This window comes from Acomys minous (genome assembly GCF_964271855.1).
Source record: "Acomys minous genome assembly, chromosome: 5".
NCBI lineage: Eukaryota > Metazoa > Chordata > Mammalia > Rodentia > Muridae > Acomys > Acomys minous.
In genome coordinates this window covers 118,223,619-118,242,880 of record NC_140494.1, presented here as the reverse complement: position 1 = coordinate 118,242,880, position 19,262 = coordinate 118,223,619, and the positions used below count along the sequence as shown (strand labels likewise).

At 39.2% G+C, this 19,262-nt stretch overlaps 1 protein-coding gene across 12 annotated transcripts in view; it reads left to right on the top strand.

Moving 5' to 3' along the window:
- The window catches only part of NEO1 (neogenin 1), a 156,179-nt gene that overhangs the window by 95,796 nt on the left and 41,121 nt on the right, over positions 1-19,262 (top strand). For 8 of the 12 annotated variants that reach the window (XM_084782358.1, XM_084782357.1, XM_084782362.1 and 5 more), the window contains 8 exons: positions 504-723; positions 4,176-4,330; positions 8,648-8,796; positions 9,268-9,406; positions 12,597-12,646; positions 15,258-15,405; positions 17,843-17,953; positions 18,880-19,074. In XM_084782358.1, coding sequence (XP_084638484.1) covers positions 504-723; positions 4,176-4,330; positions 8,648-8,796; positions 9,268-9,406; positions 12,597-12,646; positions 15,258-15,405; positions 17,843-17,953; positions 18,880-19,074 — 1,167 coding nt within the window. The remainder of the gene's footprint in view (positions 1-503; positions 724-4,175; positions 4,331-8,647; positions 8,797-9,267; positions 9,407-12,596; positions 12,647-15,257; positions 15,406-17,842; positions 17,954-18,879; positions 19,075-19,262) is intronic. The other 4 variants (XM_084782364.1, XM_084782363.1, XM_084782356.1 and 1 more) reach the window with 1 other exon arrangement.

Here is a 19,262-nt window from a genome sequence, read left to right as displayed (position 1 = left end):
GCCTAGTTCTACAGTGAAGTCATACACCCTCTCATCCCCAGACTTTCCCCTGAGGCTCTCGGTTGAGGGTAATGAGGATTATATATATTATAATAGTTATAGAGAGGTCTTTCCATATTTTAGTGAAGTGGAAAATACTGAGGTCCACCAAACTATGAGAGTTATATGCAAAGCTTGACAGATGTTGCATGCTGTCTTCAGTATTAAGAAAACTACCTGGGCACTGCTGTCCTTTCAGCTGTCACCTCCCTGTTCCTTGCATACGACCCTTATTAAATCAGAAAATCTGCTTGTTGTACAGTGATGTGTCTTGAATATCCCCATTAGTGTGCTGTAGTTACCCCAGGCTTGCATGTTAGCCTTCAGTTTAATGGCCTTTTTTATGTTCATTCTTTTTATTTTATTTCCCATCGTGGTTTTGTTTATTTCTTTTTTGTTTTTCTGTTCTCTTTAAAACCGTCGTGGTTTGCCCTTCATATTCCCCAATGTTTGCACATGACAAGATGTTGCCATCCCAACATTACCTCCCACTTCACTGACCAGTGCCACTACTGACCATCTAGCACCAGCCACAACGGGACCACTGCCTTCAGCTCCTCGGGACGTCGTGGCCTCCCTGGTCTCTACCCGCTTCATCAAATTGACATGGCGTACACCTGCATCAGATCCTCATGGAGACAATCTCACCTATTCTGTGTTCTACACCAAGGAAGGGATTGCTAGGTAAGTGACACCTCTGCCTGATCATGGTCACCCTGCCTATTGTGAGGATTTGTACCAATTTTCAGTCCAGAAAATAAGATTATTGAAGTATGTCTTCCCTAATGTTATTTAGATCATCATATAAACACATGGAAGTCCTAGTATTTTTTCTATGTTTCTGAAATAATGGGAGAAAGCAGATAGAGCTGTTTCAGTGAAAGCATCCAGACACAGCAGGGACTGTGCCTAGCGTGGTCTGTTTACTGACTGCAGTTCAGAGACTCACTCCAAAGCAAACCAATATGCGTGCTGGGTAAACATTGCCACTGAAACGTATCTCTAACACTAGAACTATGTACTTCCTCATAAGATTCACTCAGCACAGAAGTAAGAAGTGAAACAACAAAACCTCTCAAAACTCAAACTCAGACCCAGAGTGGAAGGACGCAGCAGCAGCACATGGACCTGAATGAGTTACTGTGTCAGTGTCAAATTACCTACAGGTGACTTTGACATGTAATTGCAAATGTCATGTAAGTTCACAGAAGGAAGAGGCATCCAGTTAGTCCTATGTACAGTGCACACTATTGCTACTATTTCTACTTTGCCTTACTTATACATCTGCCTTAAATACATTTCCAATCAAATAATTATGCCTGGTTTTTTAATCTGTCACACCCAGGTGACACCCTCAGACCTCCCCTAAATGCCCACATACACGTTCCTATTCACTTTTACACTGTATTGGAGCCAGTGTGTCCCAGTGCCATTTGTCAACTTCTCAGATTTTACAAATCTGATGATGGCAGCTAGAAGTGGGTTAGGCTAGACAGTTACAGTGACAGTCCCAACAACATAAGAGTTCAATTTTCGTGTCTGGTATGAGGATGGTGAGACCTAAAGCTCCTCTCCCTCACCCAGAATTTCTGGTAGAAGTTAGTATGAGATTAAAAATGAGACGCACATCTGGAAGCAAATGTTGGTGTGCCAGCAAGAGTCTGGGCATGAAGGAGAATGGACCACTTTAGCCTCCTGAGCAGTTGTGCCCTCTGACTGTATTAACAGCTTGTAGTTAGCAGTATTTTGAGAGCACTTTTCGAGGTTATAATAGAAGAAGGCGGGAAGCCAGAGAACCAGCAGATACGTTGATCTAGGCACAGCAGTTGCTATCCTGTATGAAGATAAGAGCAGCTACCTACCGTGGGTAGGGCGAATAGGATAAATATATTAAAGACGATTCTTTAAGAGGTTAAGTTTTGAGTTAGGCACAGTAGCACACGCCTGTAATCCCAGTACTCAGGAAGGCAGATCTCTAGGCCAGCCTGGTCTACAAAGTGAGTCCGGGACAGGAAGGCTACACAAAGAAACCCTGTCTCAAACAAACAAACAAATGAACAACAAAAAAAAGAAGCTAAGTTTTGTTACTTCATTAAGTTTGATTTATGAATACAAGCAATGAAGGAATAAAAGAAATCTAAATGAAACAACTATGTTATGATTGTTTTGGTTTATAATATAAAAGGCTTATTCAACTTTCTTGAGCTTATATTTATCATTTAAAAAACAAGGATAAATTATTTTACACAGTATAATAAGAATACAGTGTAAAAATGTAGGCCACTGCCCTAGAGGCAATTTTTCTCTACTTCTGCATTTAAAAATTCAACCACCAGATGGCACTATAGGCCTTGGTCATAAGTAGTTCTATTAGGTAACTTAAGTTGTGTAGTCCAGAGGGCCCTTTGCCTGCTTGCCTGCCTTTATACCTATGAAATATTTGTCCTTTTTTACTTTTTTAAAAGCCTCTATTTTAAACATCAGTTCTTTTCTGGCACTGGCTTTTTAATGAAGAGTTGAGAGTTACTCCCACTGTTACTATCATTTTCAAGATGGATAAAGCATTAGAGTTGTTATTCTAGTTCTGGGGTGCATATTATGGATACCAGGCCAAATCAGAGCTGCTATCTTATGATTCATGATCTAATACTTGTTTCTGTATTTTAAAATAGTGACTTTAAAAACATTATGTAAGTAAGTGTTTTGCCTCTAAGCTCTACTATCTGGCACTTTTAAGAAAAAGTTGCCCACCCTGTCTCATTCTTTCATTAAATACCTAAAGAAAGTAGATCCCAAAAAGAGCTGCTAACTTGGTCGTAGTCTCTTGGCAGGCTAACAGCTTTGCCATAACTGGAATTCAGTTTCCTAGCTTCTTGTTCAATACTGTTTTAATATAAAATATCCCTTTTTCTTTCTCATTTGATTGAGCTGTAATATTCAAACCTCAACTCCATTGTAGCCTCACAGATATTCTGAGAATAGTCTTTTCTTATGTTCACTGGTTCCTGGCCTGAAATTGCCATTTTTTCCCCCTGAAGAGAAGCTTGGTTCATATAGACCAGTCTATTGGAACCTTCTCAGATGGTGTTTTCCACTGGGAACCATGCTTATACTGATTTCCTTTTTATAGCAATGATTCTATAGAAATTTTTTCAGATTTTTAATAATGCCACTGATTTCTCCAACTTCCTCACCTTTCAGAGAGGAAAAAACAAAAAAGATACACACATTTCAACAATATAAGACTTACACATCAGAAAGAAAATTTTTATTCTGTATGTGTGTGAATCTCCTGTGTGTGAGCATTCTGCTTAGTGCTTGTATAGTATGTGAACATGAATGAGACAGTCTTATACTTCAGTTTCAAGTAAAATACCATCCCCAGTTGTTTTTCTAGGAGAGATATCATTTAAATTTTTATTTATAGGTGAGTCATAGGCTGTGCTCTTTACAACTTTTAGTTTAGAGAAAACAGTCTTTCCCATTAAATGAAGTCATCGGTGATCAAAACAAGTTTCAGAAACCTCAAGAAATCAGTTGATTTGCTTCCTCTAAGTCTGGTAACTTAGAAGTTTAGACAAAGACAAAATAGTATTGTTGTATGTCTTAGGTATTGCTAAACATTAATATTTATTACTATAATATTCTTCTCAGGTGACCTAGCCAATTACAATGTAACAACCTCTGTATACATTGTGACTACTTTGTTTTACTGAATCACTTTTTAAAATTTTTAATGAAATAATGAAAATTTAATTAAATTGTTTCTCCTTTCCCTTTCCTCCCTGGAACTCTTCCATTGCCACCTTCCAATTCATGGCCTCTTCTTTGTAATGTGTACACACACACACACACACACACACACACACACACACACACACACCCTGCTGAGTTGTATGTGTGTATTTGGTTATAATCAGTGATATCAGTAATGTTTAAGCAAGATCACCCATAGCTTGCCGGGTATTTATAACTCACTTTTCTGCCAGTCTCCATATGCTGTTCTGCCTGGTAACCCATTCACTTTTGAAAGTAAGTGACTTAATGACTAGATTTTTCATATGAGCCAGAAATTGAAACTATTTAGAACTATGCTGTATTGATCAGTTTCTTTCCAAACCCTTCTTTATCCAAAGGGAGCGTGTTGAGAATACCAGTCAGCCAGGAGAGATGCAGGTGACTATTCAAAACTTAATGCCAGCAACTGTGTACATCTTCAAAGTTATGGCTCAAAATAAACATGGCTCTGGAGAGAGTTCAGCTCCTCTACGAGTAGAAACACAGCCTGAGGGTAAGTCTTTCACTTGTCCGTTGGCCTCACCCAAAAGGGGACTATTTGGAGACCTGTCAGCTTTTGGTCTTGCATGATGGTTTCAAGCCCCTTCTAAATGGGAAATTGAATTTCTGTTGAACATAGCAAGTAATAGGACAGTGTATTTCTATTTCCCTTCATGTTTATATTGCACTGATCTTTTAAGGCTTAGTTCAGGAGTCTTGAACAACCTTTCTTCTGATCCTATGTACTCTTGTATCTGGATCCTGAGATACATCATCACCTCATTCCTTCTCTTGCGTTTATTAATATATCTTGCTTATTTTATGGATAGCGTCTATAAGTGGTTATTTATAGTTGTTGCCCACTAGCATGCCCTATGTTAGCATACCTTACTAATTAGAAGTTCTTGGTGCTTTTACTTTGGATCTGCATTCTTTTGGGCTCAATAATGTTGCCTCTGATTGTTGTCTAAGGTTTTCTGTGACTAAGGCAAGTGTCAGGTTGATTTATATTATAAATTTCCTGTATTCCTAAACTTTTGTTTGTAAACTATAGGCCTGAATTTACAAGAAATATAATATTTTACTTCTTGAAATTTTTGAGCTTTCACTTCTCACCACAAGCCATATTTTCCTCAAAATGTTCTCTAGTTAATATTTACTGTACCTACACTAGCTTTTCTGTGTTCATGAGCCTAAATAAAAACAACTTTGTTTTAGTAGGGAGTATGTGAGATACATTTGTAGAAACTCCCTATCTGGGAGCTCAGAAGAATGAATTTACCAATTACGGAATAGAAAGAATTCAGAAACTTCTGAATTCTAGTGGACGGAATATAGGCAAGAAGTTAAGAGCCTTCAGGTTTTTTTAAAAATATTATAGCAAACTACTTATCAAATATTTGAGTGCCTCCTATACTGAGTACTATGCAAAATACTAGAGATACAGATGGTAAACAAATAAGATTTGTCCTGGACATAGGCCCCCTAAGCTGATGGGTAGCTCAGGCTTCATGTGGGTCCTCTGTTGAGGGAAGCAAGGGGGCGTGCTCTCTGTCTGTCTGTCTCTCCCTATCTCTCTTTCTCCCCCCCACCCCTCTCTGTCATGGACTTTCTTGCTAGCTTTTCCATTACTTCCCCCTGGCAGGACTGCCTTGCCAGGCCACAGGGAAAGAGGCTGTGCTCAGTCCTAATACAGCCTGATGAGCTGAGATGGGTGGGGCTCCCCTTTTCTGAGGAGTAGGGAGAGGGGACAGAGGAGAGGGAGGGAGGGTGGGACTGGGAAGTGAGGAGGGGTGGGGATACCACCAGGATATAAAGTGAGTGAATAAGTAAATAAGACTTGTCCTTGAGGGTAAGCAGTAATAAATATTGGTCACATAGTGATGGATACTGAAGAACATGAATCAGTGCTAGGCAAGAACGCAGGAGCCATGAGGAATGTGCAGAGTTAAGGTGAATGCATTCCTATTACAGAGGAAGAGGTGCTAAATTTCATAGTTGACTATGTTCAAATTAAATATAGGAATTATCTGTTAGATTTCAGGCTTCATTGTTCTTCATTAGCTTTTAAGTGCAGGCACCATAATTGAGAGATACTGGACTAGAATTCAGAACAAAGAGGATTTTATATAAAAAACACATAGAAAGGATCCTAGGAAAGATGGGGCCTGAGGTTGACCTTAAAGCATTTGACATAGCACAAGCATTCTTGGAGAAGAAAGCTGCATGACCCAAATCCCAGAAATAGGATCAAACAGTTCACATGCAAAGTGAGTCATGATGAAAATGAAGGAAGGTCCACTAGATTTGATCTGGTGCAGAAGTCTGTCCTGGGGCTGTGAACCTTCTGAAAATGAAAATACCTGTGTGTCTATATATATCCACATTCCCCCTTGGAAAAAGACTATAGCTTTCATGAACATTTCAGACTTTGTGATCAAATTGTTGAAAACCACTGAACTAGAAGAGTCATTGTCAAATTTAGAAGCAAAAGAGAAGACATAAGCAAAAGTGTCCTTATTGTGTACCTACTGTGTGCCTTTCACTGTGTTGGGCAGTTCAAACATAAAGAATAGTAGGCCTTGAACTCTGTCTACAAGGAATTTACAACCTAGTACCAGGGACAGTAGTGTGAGGTGCTGCCGTCACATGGAGAGACACAGCACAATAATTCAAGAGCTTTGGTTAGGAAAGAGCAGTTAAATGAGATGATAGGCAGGAGGAGCAACTGGTGCTGATGAAGACATTTCACATTTGTAACATGTGACAACAGATGCCAGGAGTGAAGAGGGACTTGCCCCTCCTGAAGGTGTGGGGTGTGTGGAGAGGCATGATGTTAAACTAGCCTTTGAGGAGTAAGCCAACTTAAAACTTCGGTTTGTTATGCCACTGTACGTCTGGTTTTGAAAGAATCATTAGTGCCTTCTTAAAGGATCATATTTACCTGAGCTTAACCAATGAGTATACTGAAAGTGATGTCAAGAGGATTTGTGAACTATTCTGTTTTCCTCTCTCTTTAGTTAAGTTAGAAGAAAGTTTTCCACAGCAGCAGATGTGTCACAAACCCCACCTATCTGGCTACACAAACTGTGCTGTCAACGTTGAACAAATAGCATGATTCAATACTAAATAAAGCAAATAACTGTTAAAGTAACTACACTCAGATCTTTCCACTTGGGTGGCAAATCAAAGCTTATGACATAGTACTGTTATTTGAGAAAGCCAGTTTTTAAAAACATTTTCCCTTCCTTGGCCTTAAATCTAATGGTATCTGTCATAGTAACATTAGTACTAGAAAGCTTATTTTCAAATACAGAATGCCTTCCAAAGTATAAGCCTGAGCAGCCATCTAGGATTTGTGTACTCTTGCCAGAAAAGAATATTCTGAAAGTGTTGATGGATGAGCCATTGTGGAAGATAATCAGGGTCCAACAGAGGACCAGCCACCCCCCTGAAAATTCTGTCCTAGTCGCCTTACTTATCTCCATGAGGTCATGTTTTAGACTCAAAAAGTGACCAATTTCTGGCTCCACCATTATAAATTTCCCATCACTTGGAAAGACAAAATTCATGGGGATACTTTTCATCTCATTTGGTTAGTGCTAAGATTAACTGAGAAAAGAAAAGAAACATGTAATATGTTAACTTTATTGAATGTTCAACTTGTAACCATTAGGTAAATGGGCGGCTATTACTCAGGAGGATGATATATATTTTTCACTGGTTTTGTTGCTTTGCTGCTTCTGTGCCATGCATGTGTCCATATATCCTTCCTAAACGTGGATCTGACTGTTCATGTTCATGTTTACTGCCTGTGAGAGAAAATCTAAACTCCATAGCAGGACATCAAAGGTTGCTCTGTCTGGCTCTTGTTGTTTCCAACATTATTTCTCCTGCACCTGTTCTGTGGTACAACCATACAAATCACATACGTTCTTTCCACTTATCACCCTGATTGCCCCAGTGATAAATAATCTTCTCCCTGATGTCTGAGGAAACCATTTGTTTGTAATACCAAGAAATCTTCAGCAGCCCTTCTCTTCCCTTCTCTAAGCAACTCTCCACACAGCAGAATACTCTACTCCCGACTGTTTCATACAGCTACCATATGAGTCTGTCAGGATTTACTTAATGTGCCTGATTTCTGTGCTAAACTGGGAGTTCTTTATGAAGGAGGCTTCTGCCCATCTCTGTTCCCAGGGCCTGCTTAGTGTCCCAAAGAAGAAAGATCTCTTCCAGTGGTAGTTGCTCTTCTGAGTTGTCTTGTCCCTCTATAAAGTAAGAATTTGGGCCTGGGGAAGAGGACTCAGTGATTCAAGTACCGTATTTGTTGTGCACCTGAATTTGGATTCCCCAGCACCCACATAAAGTTAGGCACACAACTGCAACTTCAGCCAAGGGATGCGGAAGGGGGCAGGTGGATCCCAGGAGCTCTGATCCTTCAGCCTAGCTGAAACAGGTAAGGCTCAGGTTCAGTGAGAGACCCTGTCTCAAAAATTAAAGGTAGAAAGCGATAGAAGAGATACCACTTCCATACAGGTCCGTAGTAGTGAGTGTATAACACACATGTACTTCTGAGAGCTTAAAAGGCACAAGAGTTCTTTTATTTTTTATTTTTCTTATTTTTAATACATTGAAGATACTTCATTTGTGGCTTTGAGTTATATAAAGGAAAATGTGTGTATCCTAAAAATACTTCAATCAAATCAGTTGTCTTTTTAGCTTTTATTGTTCCTGAAACATGGTCATTATAACAGTATTGTTGAGAGTGGCTATTATGAACTGCAATAAATCTGATAGATATCTTGATCTCTTTAAATTTTCTTTTCAGTTCAGCTCCCTGGCCCGGCACCTAATATCCGAGCTTATGCAACATCACCTACTTCTGTCACTATCGCATGGGAAACACCATTGTCTGGCAATGGGGAAATTCAGAATTACAAATTGTACTACATGGAAAAAGGGACTGATAAAGAACAGGTACAAAATGACTTTTTAACTTTTTTTTTTCTTTTTTTAACCACTGGTTTCTAAAAACTAAGGGCTTAGAGATACAGCTCAGTGGTAGAACAATTGCCTAGTATACACAGATAATGCCAGTATTGTACCCCTCACCCCAAAATCTTAAGAAGTTCTGAGGGTAGTTGAAGAAATCATAGGTGGGGGAGATAAATAGTTAATTAAATGTTAGTGGTATCTGTTGTACTAATATTTATTTTGTAGATTTTACCAGGAAGAGTTACTAAACATTAAATAATATTTCTAAATAAATTGCTATTATTTATGATTAACTAATCTGCTTTTACTATAAATCATATTCTGTAAGAGAGTTAAAACCGTATTGTGCAGAATTTGTTTAGTTGTTTTGTAGTATTTCTTTTGGCTTGTGGTCTGTGTATGTATGTGTGTATGTGTGTGTGTGTACACAAACAGTATTCTATTTCATTCAAGGATGTTGATGTTTCAAGTCACTCCTACACCATTAATGGGCTGAAAAAATACACAGAATATAGTTTCCGAGTGGTGGCTTACAATAAACATGGTCCTGGAGTCTCCACACAAGATGTTGCTGTTCGAACATTATCAGATGGTGAGCTTTTTTTCTTTGCAACAAAATACCATTCTTAGTACCCCTAATCATTAGTAAAATCATGTGCTTTGATGTGAAGAAAAGTCTGTTCGTATCCTCATTGTACCTCTTGCTGATCAAGTCACTTAACTTTTTTGAGTATTTTTTCTTACGTGTAAATTTCTTGTAACACCAGCTTTGTTATAAAATATGAAACTTGACTAGAAAGCACAGAGCACCTGGTGTCTAATATTAAATGGGTTCTCGGTGTTTTTAGTACTGTCTTTTGTGGAGGGAAGTTCTGTTGCCTCTGTACAGCACAGACCATTTTATGCTTTTTTGAGACAGGGTTTCTCTGTGTAGCCTTGGCTGTCCTGAACTCTTTGTAGAGCAGGCTGGCCTCGAACTCATAGCGATCTTCCTGCCTCTGCCTCCCACGTGCTGGGATTAAAAGCATGTGCCACCACACCCAGCTTTTTTGTTGTTTTGGTTTGGTTTCGGTTATATTTAAATATTAAAAAGCTATAGTTTGACTGTCTTAAGCAGATGATCAAACATTACATCACTAGTAAAGAATCAGACATATGTAACCTGATTTATATTCCATGGAGAAAGACACAGTCTTGCTTCTGGAGTTTTCTACCCAAAACATTTAACTTCAGTCTAAATCATGATGCAGCAAGCAGACATGTCAAATTGAGAGAAGTTGTGCACCTTTTTTTTTTTTAACTTTAAAAGGTGGCCTCAATTCTTAAAATGTATTATTAATCTTACAGAAAAATCATCAAAATTAAAGAAGAGTAAGATACAGGCCATAAAATATGTGTGATCTTTGGTTCCTAGATACTGGAAACAAACATCTATATAGGACAGTGCCAGAACACTTATTAGATATGTTTAGTATTAAGCATGCAAAATATTAGACATGTTATTTATGTATATTTAATATCATTTTTATCAAAATTGCAGCTTTCAAATGTGATTGGTGTGTTTTAGTTTTGTTGGGGCCTATGTCAGTGGCTTGCAGCCATCTCTCAGATAATTCAGAAATAATATGTGGTAGATAAGCCTGTGCATATGCAATTTTTCTTTTTCTTTCTTCTTCTTCTTCTTCTTCTTCTTCTTCTTCTTCTTCTTCTTCTTCTTCCTTCTTCTTCTTCTTCTTCTTCTTTCTTCTTCCTCCTTCTTCTTCTTTCTTTTCTTTTCTTTTCTTTTTAGATTTACTTATTTTATTATTTACACAGTATTCTGCCCACATGTGTGCCTGCCCACCAGAAGAGGGCACCAGATCTCATTACAGATGGTTGTGAGCCACCATGTGGTTGCTGGGAATTGAACTCAGGACCTCTGGAAGAACAAACAGTGCTTTTAATCTTTGAGCCATGTCGTCAGCCCACAATTTTTCATTATATGCTTATAATGGAAAAAATAAAGTACATTTTGCGAAATGTTAGTAATTAGTGAAACTAGGAGGGGAGAATACAATATTCATTGTACTGTTCTATTTCCTTTGGAGCTGACAATTTTTCAAATAAAAAGGAGGAACGAAATACAAATTACAGTTGGAATACCCAACTGCATAAGCCAGTTCATCATGATTTGGGGGAAATTTTGAGAGCAAAAGGCTTTTATAGCCTTTTAAGTCTACATGTAAGCCAAATTTTAACTCTACTTAGATAGGTTGGCCTACCGATCACAGTACCATGGAAACTGAATGCTAAGTTTCTTAACATAGGGGTTTAAGGCAGCACTTAAGAGTAAGGGAAATCCCAGGTCTTAGGTCAACTAAAAGGAATACCTGATCAAGTAAACTACATGAAGTTCATCTGTAAATAACTTACACCTGAAATGGAAACATTCCTGTGAGAGTGCTGTAAGGAATGGCTACCTGCCGCATAGTAGCTTACAACAAATCTTAGCCGTGAGGGTGGTGGGGACACAATCACAAGTTATGTTCAACGTCTGTATGGTAAGTTACTTCTCAACATGGAAATGTTTTCAGAACAGGCTGGGTCTACCCTAGACCTCTACAGCTGAATCGCTGACGTGACACCCGTGTAATTTTCTAAGGCACAAGTTAGAACAGGGAACAAGGCACATTCAGTTCAATAGGTCCTTATTTTGATATGCGGTCACCAGATGATAGAGAAGCGGAAGGTAAGAAGGGCTAGAATTAGCATTGGATGGGTAGAAGGCAGCCTAGTTAGGTTTGCTTGAGCTTTCTTTGCTGTCTGTCATCGCGTGGAGGGAGATGTGGGAGGGCATGTGCGCCATCACTTTTGGATGCTCTTGTGTTAAGTTCCAGTGTATTTTAGTCATGCAGCTGTTTCACCCCGATACCCAAACTCTTCACATCTAAGTGCATGCTGTCAGTCTGATACGCTGCTGCATTGGGAAGCCAGACAATTCACTTATTGCAGCTTTCCTTTTTAAAATATTTTTCTCTTCTTGAGAATTGCCTTCTAAACCACTTTAGGAAGTCTCCAAGAAAGCCAAACTTGCTGATGTGTAGCCATCTTTTCATTTTGATCCGTATTATTACTACCTAGTATGGCCTCGTGCCACATTTATTAGACTTGGTTCTAGAAAATATGTGGCTCTTCCCACAGTGGGCATTCAGCACATGTTTAAGTTTTAGAATACGTCCGAAGTCTAGAAAAGATTAGCATATAGGGCAGTGGTTCTCAACCTTCCTAATGCTTCAGCCTTTTAACACAGCTCCTCATGCTATGGTGACTCCCAGCCATAAAATTATTTCATTGCTACTTCATAACTGTAATTTTGCTACTGTTATGAATTGTAATGTAAATATCTGAAATGTAGGATATCTAATATGTGACCCTTATGAAAGGGTTGTTTGACCCCCAAAGGGGTCGTGACCTGCAGGTTGAGAACCACTGGTCTAGTGTTTCAAAGCCACTCTCTATATCTCTGACACTATCTGATTTCCAGATTTATAGCCCGATTTGGGTAAGGGTGGATGCTCATATGAAAGGGCTTACCTTAAAACATGACTCAAGCGTGGCCACACTTCATCCCCTAGAGCTATCAACATAAGACAGTGTTAGCTGGGTTGAGACTTTCTAGTCACATAATTAGTATTGGAGATGTTCATTTGCGTTCAGACTCACCAAGAACAAGAACATAATGGGTGCTATATGGATGACTGACTTGTTTCTATCCCCCCCCCCTTTTTTTTTAATCTGTCTAGTTCCTAGTGCTGCTCCTCAGAATCTGTCCTTAGAAGTAAGAAATTCAAAGGTAAGGTTTGCTTCTATTCACTTTACTGGCATACTGAGCCTCAGAGGGATGTAGAGCCAGAATTTCCTGGGCAAACATCAGAAGAGTGAATGCCAATATTGTAGTAACTCATTTGCTTTTAAAAATACTAACCTGATAAATTAAAATGTAACTGAAAACACTTTAATCAAACAGTGAAATAAGACAGCATAGGTATAATAAAGCTGGACTAAGAACCCCACTTGCTTATTCTGTTTCTTTCCTTTCTCTGATGTTAAAACTTCTTTAGCTTTACTACAAAGTTTTTATTTTCATGTAAATGTGACATTTTAAATATAAACCATACAAAATCATGCAAAGAAAGTAAGTTACTTATGATGACATGATGCCAATATAAAGCAAAGACAGACAGGTGTAGATTTGGTTATCTGTTCCCAGCATCCCTCCTCGTTCAGGTTCATGCATATCAACCATGCATGCCTTTCAGATACCACCCCTATCCTCCACCCCTACCCCCACCCCTATCCCCCACCCCTACCTCCCATCCTCACCCCAACCCCCAACCCCTAACCCCCACCCCTACCCCCCACCCCTATCCTCCACCCCTACCCCACACCCCTATCCCCCACCCCTAACCTCCACCCCTGCCCCCCACCCCTACCCCCCACCCCTATCCTCCACCCCTATCCTCCACCCCTACCCCCCACCCCTATCCCCCACCCCTGTCCCCCACCCCTAGCCCCCACCCCCTGAGCAACATAAGAATTGTTTTCAAAAGGTACTATGGGATGCCACTTCAGGAAGCATCCACTTCTGTTCCATTTGGAGTGTTTGTTTGTGTTTTTTGACAGGGTCTTACTATATGTATATAGTTCAGACTGGCCTGGAACTTACTGTATAGCCCAGGCTATCCTCAAACTTGTAATCCTGCAGTTTATGTCCCAAGATTTGGGATTACAGACACGGCACCACTCCTGTCCATAGAAATTATTTAATTACAGCTAATTTACATTCAAGATGGGAAATAATTCTTACATCAGTAATAGTTTACTTCCTAATCCATGTGCTTCTGACCTTCTATTTTCCTTCTAAAAGCCCTTCTGGGGCCTCTGATGTTTTTATTCAGACTAAATACTTACTTAGGAGATCAGTCTAGACACAAGCAAGCTTATGCGAGCTGTGGCCATGGGCTGAGTGCACACCAGGATAGATATTACGTAGACGAACCCCAAATTGTAGACTTAAAACATGAGGCTGTTTTGGTGGTTTCTCTTGTAACATGGCTGTCAAGCATGAATTTTTGTAGATGACAACGTCATGTCACATGCCTGATGGAGTATACTGCTTTAGAACATAATCTCCCCTCAGAGAGGTTTGCGGCTTTTTAATTAAAGTTTTGTTTGTTTGTTGTGTTTTGTTTTGTTTTGAGATGGGGTCTCACTATGTAGTTCTGGCTGGCCCTGAACTCACTATATAGACCAAGTTGGCCTCAAACTCATAGAGATCTACCTGCCTCTGTCTCCCATGTGCCGAGATTAAAGATGTCTGTCACCACATGTCATGGACCGGCTCAGTCGGGCATAGGTCTTTGGGAACGGGGGTTCTCGAAGTGTCGGTGAACAGAGATAAGGCGAGTGACAAACAGACACAACCACACAGATGACTTTGTGTCTGAGTGTATTTTGTAGCCAAGCAGTCTAAGTTTTTAAACATTTATTTTAAAAGCAGGGGAGGGGGGTTGTGGTTACATTTTTTCACAGAGCAGATTTAAGGAAGTCAGTGAGCACTAAAGCATGCACAGTGCAGGTACAGAATGCAGAGATATTGTGTTGTCATATTTGAATTATAACTTTGAATGTAACAATACAGGGTACAGAACACACAGCAAAGATGTCATCACTTCTAAGCTACTGGCTTGATATCAAATGTATGTGTTCCCTTTGTCCAGGGTCAGTGTTCTCTCCCTAATGAAACTTACGTCTTGCACCTGTGTGCCAAGACAAGGTTTTTTTGTTTGTTTGTTTTTTGTTTTTTTAATTTCCTTTTTCTGATATCTGAGCACCATTATCTGGAATTTTTAAATACTCTATTTCTTTGTAAGCCATAATATAACTAATTAACTAATGATTACTTCTTAGTCATGTTTCTTTTAGTAAGTGGAAGTGAAGTAGAATTCCTCTGGACCTGGACGGTCCCTGGCTGCAGCCCCAAGTTAGGGTCGTCTCACAGCAACGTTCATGCCTGAAAAGTCCTGATTTTGGGAGTGAAGTAGAGTTAAGAAGAAAGAATAGATTTCAGTACAATGAGAGAAAAGAGCTGTGATTTAATTTCTCCTCACAGAAACATCAGCCCCAGTCTAGGATACTCTCTCTTTTTTGGGGGGGGGGGGCGTAGCCTCAGGCCTGTGTAGTATTTGTCAAGCAGACTCCACTGGAAGGGTCGTAACAACCACGCCCAGGAAGTTAGAGATATTTTGACTATTATTAAATAAGTAACTTGGTGAAGATTCAAGTACCTTGTGCTCTATATGCTTATTCTTCTCTTTCTACAGTGAAATTTTGTTTAATAGTATGTATAATTAGGACCAACCTTTTGATGTGTTCAGTCTTTTCTTTGTACTGCCTTTTCACAGAGTATAGTGATACACTGGCAGCCCCCTTCGTCAGCCACACAGAATGGCCAGATTACCGGATACAAGATTCGTTACCGAAAGGCCTCCCGAAAAAGTGATGTCACTGAGACCTTGGTAACTGGGACACAGCTGTCTCAGCTGATTGAAGGTAAGCTGCTTTGCATACAGTCAGTGGCTGGAAGGCAGTTCTTCTTCAGATTGTATTATTATCCTAGTCTAAAACTGCTCTAAGCAGCTGTTTTATATAAACAAATTACAAATGGTTCTATCAAGTTTTTAACTTGATACAAATTAATAGAAAAATACTCTTGTAGATTTCTCCATCTCTGAGAGGTTGAATTGTGTTTGATTTTTATTTCCTTTTTATTGTTCCCACGTTTTCTGAGTATATAACACTTACTTTGTAATCCAAAAATGTAAGACTGAATTGGTAACAAAACTTATAACATGCCAAACTCATGTGACCTGCAGAATATTTGAATAGCTTCAGTATTATAATTATATTTGGTGGTATGGACAGTGTAAAGTTTTAGAAAATTCTATCAGAAATAGCTCTTTTGTATAGTTTTTCCTTTTATATACAATAGAAAAAGAGGTGTATCTTATAAACTGGATCCAAATGCATATCTAGTAAAGGATCATTCTGTAGATCACTAGGAGTTCTCTTCTACAACTGTAAGAAATAAAGTTGGCTAAGCAAGGACAGGACTCCTTCACAGGAGAATCTCCGGAAGCTGCCTCTGTAAGGCAGGTATAGCTGAACATAGAGTCTCGTCGCTGCTGACTAGCATAGGCGAAAGCAGGGTTGGTTATGCTCGGACCACAGCTAAGGAGCAGCTGAATTAAGCATTGTCCAAAACATCTGTAGACTAAAGGATAGCTAGTTTCTTTAAGCATGTCACCAGTATCCACAAAGTGAAAAGCTTTAACCTGCGTGAACTAACATTGGATATATGTAAACAAAAACACATTTGTGGAGTCTTGAGCATGAACATGAAGCTTGCTAATGAATGTGCAGGATGAACTACTGAGAGTTTGTGTCAGGCATCGAATTACTCGGTTAATCTATATGGACAAATGGTTGTTGTAGCACTTAACACACGTTGCCCTATCTTTCTGTCTGCTGTGTGCCTTAGCTTTGCTTTTAACACTGTCAGTTATTTAGAGGGGAGAGGAACTCAGCCTTTTTATACTTACCTTTCTTTTTCCTGTTCTTTCATATATTCTTACCCTTCTAGAGGGCACAGAATGATAACTGAATAATTGGATTCTTTCCGATCTTTATCGAGCCGTGTTTGTTTTTATTCTAAGGTTTTGCCCATTGCAATTACAAACACGTGTAAAGTATTCTCTAGTACTTTCTGACAAGATGGTAATGGATAATGGGCCTGGAGAGAAGACTCAGTGAGTAAGAGCACTGGCTGTTCTTTTAGAGGACCTCGGTTAGATTCTCAGCTCCCACATGGTGGTCCACAACAGTCTAACTCCAGTCTCAGGGAATTCAGCACTCTCTCTTGGCCTCTTAGGGCACCTGGCACACATGTAGTGCACATGCATAAAGGCAGACATACACACATATAAGATAGTAAAAGTAAGACTTTTTTAATGGGAAGGTAGTTTGACATGGGCCCAGCATTTGTTCCTCTTTCTGCCCTTGCTTTTTGTAGGCAGACAGATTTAGGAAGTCATATACAGGGCAGAGCCTTCTATCTCTTCGTACTGTATGCCAGGATTGGTTGGTTACCTTAGCTACAGCATGCCTTGCATCCCAACCTAGTTACTTACATTCTTAATATCTGTGTTTATTGGGGTTTCTGTACCATGCTGCTATCCAAAGATCCCAATTATTTGGATATGGAGAGGTAGGATAATATTCATAGCAGTAATGTTCAGTATCTTGTATCTAAGCACTCTAAAGATGTATGTGTGAATGGATGCATGACTGGTTATATTAATTATTGTCCTGGTTTGTGGTGGACTTTTATATGTGAGTCTTTGTTGCTTTTGCATTGGTAAATCACACACTTTATTAAAGCTGGTAGTAAATAAAGAGTTGCATAATAGAAAAGTTTGAGTTTTCTTCTTTTACTTACTATAAATACATGTGGACAACTGGTTATTGAAAAATAGATTTCTAGGCCATATTTGATGTTTAAATTATTTCTGCTGTGGTTATAGCAGGTCTCAAAGAACAGAGGCAGCCTGATAGGAGTTACGTCTTCACATTCTTTTCTGGGTTTTGGTGTCTTCTGAAACCAACTGGTTCTGTTCCTTTGTAACAGCTTTTTCATTATCTTTGGTCATGGCTTCCCTTTTAACAAAATTGAAGAGATTGTACTAAATAATCCCAAAGATGCCTTTATGTTCTTAAAAAACTCTAGCTTCCTGGGTGGGTTAATCACTGCTGTTCTCTCCTAGGTGGCATGGACAATACCCCGTATTGTATTTTGCGTGTTCTTCATGAACTTATACTTTATTAAGCTGAGACTGAAGTTGGTCGGGTGAGAGGTTTCCGTTTATGGAAGACTGCTAACTTGTTGTCTTCTAAAGCTCTTGCTTCAGCTTATCTCCTGTTTGATTCTCAGGTCTTGATCGGGGCACAGAATATAACTTCCGAGTAGCTGCTCTCACAGTCAATGGTACAGGCCCAGCCACTGACTGGCTGTCTGCTGAAACTTTTGAAAGTGACCTGGATGGTAAGGTTAAACAGTGCGCAGGAATGGCTCATGATAGATGCATGTTTTATGGCCAGTGAGTCCAATTGGAAAGTTCCCAGGCTCTGTGTAAGTCTGTGGACATAGATATATGGTACTGCTGAGCTTCCTGTGGAGTAACAGAGCTCCTGAAGGAGTTGTTTTCCAGGCATTGTAAAGAAGTGTCAAAATAAGCAGGCTCAGAACAATAAAAATTACAGACATTTGAAGTTGAGGGTTTTTTTTTAACCCAGGCCAATAAGTAAATAGATAATCTGAAATGTAAAGCTGAGCCACATCCATTGTGCTTATATTTCATTTGTGCTCTTTTTTTCCTGAGTCCTGGAGACCTTGTGGTTTTTTTCTGACCTGTTTGTTCAATAAGTAACTCCAGATGGTTATGTGTAGGTTTCTTTAACAGTGCCAGTGCCAGATTTGGGGAGACCAAAGACCTGCATTCCTATTCTGAGGTTCAACTAAGGTAGCAAATTATGTCTTAAGTAATATACGTGAAAGATGTGTTAAACTGCCCCCCTTTAAAACCTGTTAGTCATCTAACAAATGAATCAATTGTGGCTTTGGTGTCACTTTTTATGGATCATTGATGATTTAGGGAAATAAATAGTTGGTACCATTGTTGTAATATGATATTTGATCAACCTGTTGACAACAGGTTTCTAATTTGATGATGATGTACCTTTCTCCTTATACTTATAGAGTTTAGGGAATGGAACGGGCAGCTGTTTGGTTTTATTTCCTTCTTAGAAAAAACTAAACCATGGGCCATATTTCACTGCAGTATAAGTTCTCTTTGAATTCTTAGCCCAAAGTAGGGAGAAAAATATTTTGACAGATAAACATCACTCCCCAGTATAAGGAAACATCCTACAGGAAGTACATTTCATTTTCCTTTCTGCTTTTCTTCTCAGAAACTCGAGTTCCTGAAGTGCCGAGCTCTCTCCATGTCCGTCCACTTGTCACTAGCATCGTAGTAAGTTGGACTCCTCCAGAGAACCAGAACATTGTGGTTCGAGGTTATGCCATCGGCTATGGCATTGGCAGCCCTCATGCCCAGACCATCAAAGTGGACTATAAACAACGTTATTACACCATTGAAAACTTGGGTATGTAAACTTGGGTAGAGAAGATAACCATGCATGTGATTCTTTCTTTTTAAATGTTATTACATTATAATTTTACTTTTACAGAAAAATTGTAGCACTTGTGGAATATAGACTTTTTCTATATTCTTCTTAGAGTCTTCACCCAGATTGTGCAGGATTAACATTTTTCTACATTTCCTGTATTTTTC